General features: G+C 46.4%; 1 protein-coding gene across 5 annotated transcripts in view; it reads right to left on the bottom strand.

The window, feature by feature from the left end:
• Positions 1-8,301, bottom strand: part of ACSBG2 (acyl-CoA synthetase bubblegum family member 2) — a 61,754-nt gene that overhangs the window by 27,607 nt on the left and 25,846 nt on the right. For 4 of the 5 annotated variants that reach the window (XM_011943521.1, XM_011943519.1, XM_011943522.1 and 1 more), the window contains 2 exons: positions 7,679-7,799; positions 3,579-3,659 (listed from right to left, as the gene is read on the bottom strand). In XM_011943521.1, coding sequence (XP_011798911.1) covers positions 3,579-3,659; positions 7,679-7,799 — 202 coding nt within the window. The remainder of the gene's footprint in view (positions 1-3,578; positions 3,660-7,678; positions 7,800-8,301) is intronic. The other variant, XM_011943524.1, reaches the window with a different exon arrangement.

Genomic DNA, 8,301 nt, shown 5'->3' with positions numbered 1-8,301 from the left:
GCTCACTGCAACCTCCACCTCTCGGGTTCAAGCGATTCCCCTGCCTCAGCCTCCTGAGCAGCTGGGACTACAGGCACGCGCCACTATGGCTGGCTAATTTTTGTATCTTTAGTAGAGATGGGGTTTCACCATGTTGGCCAGGATGGTCTCAATCTCCTGACCTCGGGATCTGCCCACCTCATTCTCCCTAAGTGCTGGGATTACAGGTGTGAGCCACTGTGCTCGGGTCATTATTATTAGTATTTGTATTTTTAGTAGAGACAGGGTTTCTCCATGTTGGCCAGGCTGGTCTCAAACTCTTGACCTCAGGTTATTTGTCCACCTCAGCCTCCCAATTACAGGCATGAGCTACTGCGCCCAGCCTAAACAGAATCTTAAAACGGTAGGTTCTACTCTCCCTTGCAGAGAAGTAGATGCCCTTCTATGTCGCTATCCCCTATAAATTAGCAGCTTCAACCAGGGGTGATAGTCCTCCACCACCACCCACCCACCCACCACCAGGGACTATTAGGCAGTGTCTGGAGACACTTTTGGTTGTTTCAACTGGGAGGCAGGGGATATATTCCTGGCATCCAGTGAGTGGAGGCCAGCGATGCAGCTCAACATCCTACAGGGCATAGGACAGCTCCTTACAACACAGAATTACCTGCCCCAAATGTCAACAGCAAGGAGGTTGAGAAACCCTGCTGTAAGTGTTATTGCTAACAAAGGAGTCTTTTAAGTTGTCCAAGACTGAAGGCTGTTGCTGTAGTGGTCAATTTGAACCTCTAAAAAGTTTGTAATTTTTTTTTTTTTTTTTTTTGAGACAGTCTTCCTCTCGCCAGACTGGAGTACGGTGGCGCGATCTCCGCTCACTGCAACCTCCGCCTCCTGGGTTCAAGCGATTCTCCTGCCTCAACGTCCTGAGTAGCTGAGACTACAGGCATGTGCTACCACGCCCAGGTAATTTTTGTATTTTTCGAAGAGACGGGGTTTCACTGTGTTAACCAGGATGGTCTTGATCTCCTGAAAAGTCCGTAATTCTAATTGGTTGTCTTAGTCATTGTTCTGGTATTAATATGGACATTTATGTTTTCTGAAAAGCATGAAAGCTGATGAGTTTTGGCTGGCCAGAAAGGTTCATTTCTCCCACTTGCATGGACGGAAAACCAAAGTAAACTCCATGACTTTCAGTTCCTTCTGATTGGAGCAATGGGTTTGAGAGCCTAATCTCATGGAAATTAGAAGGAATTTTTCATGGTCTCTCACAAGCCTCTTGCCCTGGTTTCTGTAAGATAACTCAATATATCCTTTAAAATAAAACAACAGCAATGGCTCACACCTGTAATCCTAGCACTTTGGAAGATGGATCACTTGAGGTCAGGAGTTCAAGACCAGCCTGGCCAAGATGGAGAAACGCCGTTTCCACTAAAAAAAAAATACAAAAAATTAACCAGACATGGTGGTGGGTGCCCGTAATCCCAGCTACTCGGGAGACTGAGGCAGGAGAATCACTTGAACCCAGGAGGTGGAGGTTGCCGTAAGCCAAGATTGCACCACTGCACTCCAGTCTGGGTGGAAGAGTGAGACTCTGTCTCAAAAAAAAAAAGCAGGCCGGGAGCAGTGGCTCACCCCTGTAATCCCAGCACTTTGGGAGGCCGAGGCGGGCGGATCACAAGGTCAGGAGATCGAGACCATCCTGGCTAACATGGTGAAACCCTGTCTCTACTAAAAATACAAAAACTTAGCCGGGCGGGGTGGCGGGCGCCTGTAGTCCCAGCTACTTGGAGGCTGAGGCAGAAGAATGGCATGAACCTGGGAGGCGGAGCTTGCAGTGAGCCAAGATCACGCCACTGCACTCCAGCCTGGGCGACAGAGCGCGACTCCGTCTCAAAAAAAAAAAAAGATATTCTCTATAAAGATCTCAGCCACCAAGTAAGTCCGGCAATCTTTCTGTTGTTGTTGTTTAGATGGAGTCTCGCTCTGTCGCCCATGCTGGAGTGCAGTGGCGTGATCTCGGCTTACTGCAACCTCTGCCTCCTGGGTTCAAGCGATTCTCCTGCCTCGGCCTCCTGAGTAGCTGGGATTACAGTTGTGCGCCACCACGCCCGGCAATTTTTGTATTTTTAGTCAAGTCAGAGTTTCACCATGTTGGCCAGGCTGGTCTTGGACTCCTGACCTCATGATCAACCGGCCTCGGCCTCCCAAAGTGCTGGGATTACAGGCATGAGCCACCGTGCCCGGCCCCAGCAATCTTGAAGTGACCATGCTAGACAGGCCATATGGAAAAACCATAAAGAGATGGAGAAAGATGCTGGCTGCACCCCAGCTACAGGGCTGGGACTAAGATGAAAACCAGAGTCCTTGCTTACAGCACAGTACCCAAGGGGACGCAAAAAAAAGACCTTGGTAATCAGGATCAATGATATTTTAGTTTAGCAAATTTGCTTATTTGTTTATTATTTTTTGAGATGGGGTCTTGCTGTGTTGCCCGGACTGATCTTGAACTCCTGGGCTCAAGTGATCCTCCCACCTCAGCCTCCTGAGTAGCTGGGATTACAGGCATGTGCCATCATGCCCAGCTTAAGATAAATAATGTTTTAATGAACAGTAGTTTAAAAGTAACTATTAAAGCAAAAAACATCCGTGATGAATACATATCAAAATTTTACGTAAAGACAGGCTGCGACAGAGCTGTTGGGTCCTAGCCATACTGGAGCTTGCGGCAAAAGGAAAAATTTAAATCCCTATATGCATATTTTTAAATGGTCGATGGTTTTAGTAAAAATATTATCAATGATTTTGCATCTGTTAAAGCTAGGAAAATAGTTATAATAAATTTTGGCTTGGGTATAAATAAAATATTTAAACTTAATGTTAGTTTTAACACATAATTTTCAACTTTTTAGTATATTGTTTACCTTAATGTTCTTGGGAAAAAAATAACAAAATGACTGATTTTTCTTTTTAGCCACCAGTTTTGGCGGTGATTTGTTCAGCCCAGCAGTAATTAGTTGGAACAGACACTGTTCATTAATCAGTCCCTTCATGCTAGAAGGGAAAAATGTGTCCTAAAGGTCCCGCCTACTTCCTTTTACGAGGCCCCCACGCATTGCTCACCTCCCATTTCCCTTTGCAAAGGCCACACCCACTTCCCTTTGCAAAGCCCCACTTACTACATTTGGGAAACCCCACCTACTTCCCTTTGCAAAGCCCCACCCACTACATTTATGAAGCCCCACCAACAGCCCTTTGCAAAGCCCCACCTACCACATTTGTGAGGCCCCATTGCATCTCTGCTTACCTCCCACTTTCTTTGAAAGGCCACACCCACTTCCCTTGTAAGGTCACACCCGCTCCCTCTGCTCACTTTTCACGTCCTTTGAAAGGTCACACCCACTTTCCTCACAAGGCCCCACCCACTTCCTTTCCTCACCATTCACTTCCTTTGAGAGTCCCCACTTACTTCCTTTGAGAGTTCCCACTCTTGCCAGGTCCCACCTCCTCCCTCTGCTCACCTTCCACTTCCTTAGGCCACGCCCACTTTTCTTGCAAGGCCCCGCCCTCCCCTTTCCCCAGTGCCCACCTCCCACACTTACAGAGTACAAGTTGCTGTTCTCCTTCATTGGCGGTCTGTACTGGATGATGGCTTTTAGGGGCTCCAGGCTGCTCTGTGGAATCTGAAAGAAAGTTCTCTGTGGGCTTCATGGCAACCAAGCCCTGGGAAAGACTAAAGCTGGGTTGGATGTCCTAAGCTCTCTCCAGCAACTCCAGCCTTTTTTTTAAATTTTTTTATTTTGAGACACAGTCTTGCTCTGTTGCCCAGGCTGGAGTGTACTGGCGCAATCGCGGCTTACTGCAACGTCCACCTCCTGGATTCAAGCCATTCTCCCACCTCAGCATCCCGAGTAGCTGGGATTACAGGCATGCGCCACCATACCCAACTAATTTTTATATTTTTAGTAGAGTCGGGGTTTCACCATTTTGGCCAGGCTGGTCTCGAACACCTGACCTCAGGTGATCCACCTGCCTCAGCCTCCCAAAGTGCTGGGATTGCAGGCGTGAGCCACTGTGCCCGGCCTCTTTTCTTCCCCTGCCCACACTATAAAACGCTGCTATTGGTCTTGACTGACCCCAAATGACCTGGTTTCAGGACTCCTGGATTCTTTGTAGTCCATATCACTAGCTTCCAATGGTGTAGGTAGAGGAGGTAGAGGATGACAGCAATCTGCCTGAGAAACACATCTCTGACCGAATTATACTACACAGAATTGTGGATCCTGGTTGATGAGCTAAAGGAAGTCCCTCCCGCTCTTCCTTTTCCAGGACTTTGCACCTTGCAGCCCAGATGTAGCTAACCTTTTAGTTGGAGTCAGGCAACAAAAATCCTCTATGAAGTTGGCTGGAACCTGGACAAGTGCAGAGCCCTCTACCCATACCTAGCATGGTAAGGATCAGGCAACCTGCAAGATTCTTATACTCTGTTCATGCCAAAGAAAGGGAGAGGGGTCTGTCTATGACACTTCTAGCCAATCCAATGGAAAAGTTACTTGCAACATCCAGTTTGCTAATTATAGCCATGCCTCTGGCAGGCAATGGAGAGAAGAGATGGCAGAAGCCCGTATAGCAGCTGGACAAGTTTTCCAGAGGGAAGAAGAAACAGACATTCAAGGAGCCTGGGGCAGGCAACAGCTTGGGATGTCTGAGGGATATAAAAAGTCCAGGATGGCCAGAGTGGGGACCCAAGACAGTATGATAGGGGAGGGGGCATGAAAGAATGGTGAGGCCCAGATCAGCGGAGCCTTGGAGGCAAAGATGAGGAGTTTGGAGTTTATTTAACTCCAACAGAAAACTGCAAGAGAATTAGAGGGTTTAAGCAGAGGAAGATCTGTGATTACTTCCCCAGATCAAAGATCTCCAAGTGGAGCTGGGCATCCAATTTGAAAGGAGCATGTCAGGAACCTGGTTTTGAATCTTCTAGACATAGCAACTGGAACAATAAATCCTCCACAGATTTCACCTTCAATGAAACTAGGAGTCAGAAATAATTCAGATATTTCTTTATTCACTTAAGGCTGGACCTCCTAGAATCAGGACAGAAATCCACAGCAGCCAGGTGGGTGCAGAGGGGAAGGTTGTGTATGTGGCATTTTCCAGTTATGGAAAACTCAAATTAAGCCAGCATTCCCAGATGGAAGAAGGATCCCACCCACCCACCAGCACCCACCCCATAGTGTGTTCTGCTAAGAAGAGGACAAACAGGTATGACATGAGTTTTGGGAACCACAGATGCATCACTTAAGAAAGTAATTTTATGGGCAGTGGTTCATGCCTGTAATCCCAGCACTTTGGGAGGCCAAGGCCATTGGATCACTTGAGGCCAGGAGTTCAAGAGCAGCCTGGCTAACATGGCAAAATCCCGTCTCTACAAAAAAATGCAACAATTAGCCAGGTATGGTGATGTGCACCTGCAGTCCCAGCTACTTGGGAGGCTGAAGCACAAGAGTCGCTTCAACCTGGGAGGTGGAGGTTGCAGTGAGTCAAGCTAAGATGACACCACTGCTCTCCAGCCTGGACGACACAGTGAGACTGTCTCAAAAAAAAAAGAAGAAGAAGAAAAAAGAAAAGAATTTTTAAAAGCTCCAGGCCAGAGGTAGAGGCCTGTCCTTACTGAACCAAGTCAGGAATTAGGAGTCAAAGGAAGCCAGGCAGCAGAAAGTGTTGTAATTTGCTGAGTCTAGCTAGGATTTCATTGAATCTAGAAACTGTACCCAAATTTTGGAGATAGTAAAATGTGAGAAAACATATGGTCAGTAGTGATCAGAGAATGCCATCAATGAAAAGACACATCTCGATTCCAGAGATGTTAAAAAGTGAAGAAATGAGTGACTCAGAGTCATGAAATCATGTATTCAAGAAACAGTCACAGTGGTCCTTGAGCTGAATGATGAACCTAGCCATCTAGGCTCACCCCTCCCAAGGACTCCTCTCCTCTCCAGGACTCTCCTGCCAAAAACTGAATCAGCAAACTGCAACTCATTCAAACATGTAGGAAATTTAAAGTTTCCACAATAGCCATACAAAGACACTACAATGAAAGAAAAAAAAAAAAAAAGTAAGACAGGAGCCAAATTTCACTGTACACAAAGAAAACTCACTGGATAATTTCAACACAATGCAAAAGAAAATTGTAACCAAACATTCCAACATAAAACTAAAAATGTAATGAAGCAAACACAGCTAGAAAGAAAGAACACAAAGCAAACATACAAGCACTCAGGGAAGAGACAGCAGGACACTAGAAAAAAGTGAAACAGGAAGGGATAGAACTTAGGCAAGAAATAGAAGAGAACAACAAAAGCATCTAGAAATGAAGACAATGACAAGAAATGAAGAAAATTATATAGAAGCACAGGCTTGAAATCATCACACATCCAAAAGAAAAAATAATTAGCAGTGGGATGTATATAAAATAATAGATAAATATTTTTATGTGGGGGCTTAAGGCCAGGCATGGGGGCTCATTCCTATAATCCCAGCACTTTGGGAGGCTGAGGCAGAAGGATCAATTGAGGGCAGAAGTTCAATAGCAGCCTGGGCAACATAGCAAGATCCTGTCTCTACACACACAAAAAAAATGGTTTTTGTTTGTTTGTTTGTTTTGAGACAGGATCTCACTCTGTTGCCCAGGCTGGAGTACAGTGGCTCAATCTTGACTCACTGCAACCTCCACCTCCCAGGTTCAAGCAATCCTCCCACCCCAGCCTCCCCAGTAGCTGGGACTACAGGTGCATGCCACCACGCCCAGCTAATTTTTGTATTTTTTGGTAGAGATGGATTTTCACCATGTTGGCCACGCTGTTCTCAAACTTCTGACTTCAGGTGATCTGCCTGCCTTGGCCTCCCAAAGTGCCTGGATTACAGGTGTGAACGACCACACCTGGCCCAAAAAATGTTTTAAAATTTAGCCCGGGCCCGGCGCAGTGGCCCACACCTGTAATCCCAGCACTTGGAGACCGAGGCAGGTGGATCATGAGATCAGAAGATCGAGACCATCCTGCCTAATACGGTGAAACCCCATCTCTACTAAAACATACAAAAAAATTAGCCAGGCGTGATGGTGGGCGCCTGTAGTCCCAGCTACTCGGGAGGCTGAGGCAGGAGAATGGCATGAACCCAGGAGGCGGAGCTTGCAGTGAGCCGAGATTGCGCCACTGCACTCCAGCCTGGGCGACAGAGCAAGACTCCGTCTCAGAAAAAAAAGTTAGCCCGACATGGTGGTACATGCTCGTAGTCCCAGCTACTTGGAGGACTGAGGCAGAAGGATCAGTTGAGACCAGGAGTTCAAGGCTACAGTGAGTTACAATCACGACATTGCACTCCAGCCTGAGGAAAGAGTGAGACCCTGTCTCGAAAAAAAATAAAAAGAAAAAGAAAAGAAATGGAGGCTGAATATTAAACTAAGTTAATATGAATTGGAAATCAAACTCCTCCACTTCACTCTGCTTCTCCAAACATCAGCTTCACCACGTATACTAATGAGGTCACGGAGGACTCTTGCTGAACCGATGTATGGCCTTATTCTGATAGCCCTCATTAGAATTTACCTGGGAGAAAAAGAACACTTGCCCAGAGCCCTGAGGTCCCCCTGGGTGACTTTGGCAGGCAGTGGGTAGGGGTTTGCTGGGTAGGGGGTTACCGAAAGGATTTTCTGTAACTGTTGATCATTCTCAACCAGCAAGATGTTCACTTTGGCATGAGTGATGACATATTGACAAGCCTCGGCAGAGTTGGTGGCATAAATACCAACACAGAGACCCCTGGGAAAAGAAAACACATTCGTGTGTGCATCCAAACACACCTCAAAGGCAGAATGGTCTGGAAGGTCAAGAGAGAGGAAAGGTTTGCAGGCAAGTTAAGTTTGCAGCCACAGCACCAGCTTCCCTCCCTCCCCAACTTAACGATGAAGAGAACAAAAATGACAATGATGAGAGTGACAGCTCCTATGATGTCACTATGACAACAGGTCGTGGAACGCTTAGAACACCCCATTTTACAGATGAGAAAAACAAGGACCCGGCAGTGAAGTTACTCAAAATTACACAGCAAGCAGGTGTTAGACCTAGGATTTGAACTCCTCACTCAGCTCCTGTTCCCATCATTCATGGCCTTTTGTGCTTGCAGGTGGCATCCTCCTTTGCTTTTAATTTGCATTTCCCAATGGATAATGACATTGAGCATCTTTACACGTGCCTTTTGGCTACTTTCCTTTGTGGCATTTCTGTTGAAATCTTTTGCCCCTTTCAATTTTTTTTTTTTTTT

Source organism: Colobus angolensis, unplaced genomic scaffold (genome assembly GCF_000951035.1).
Source record: "Colobus angolensis palliatus isolate OR3802 unplaced genomic scaffold, Cang.pa_1.0 Scaffold22, whole genome shotgun sequence".
Lineage (NCBI taxonomy): Eukaryota > Metazoa > Chordata > Mammalia > Primates > Cercopithecidae > Colobus > Colobus angolensis.
The sequence above is the reverse complement of the archived record's forward strand: the minus strand, read 5'-3'. Positions and strand labels throughout refer to the sequence as shown.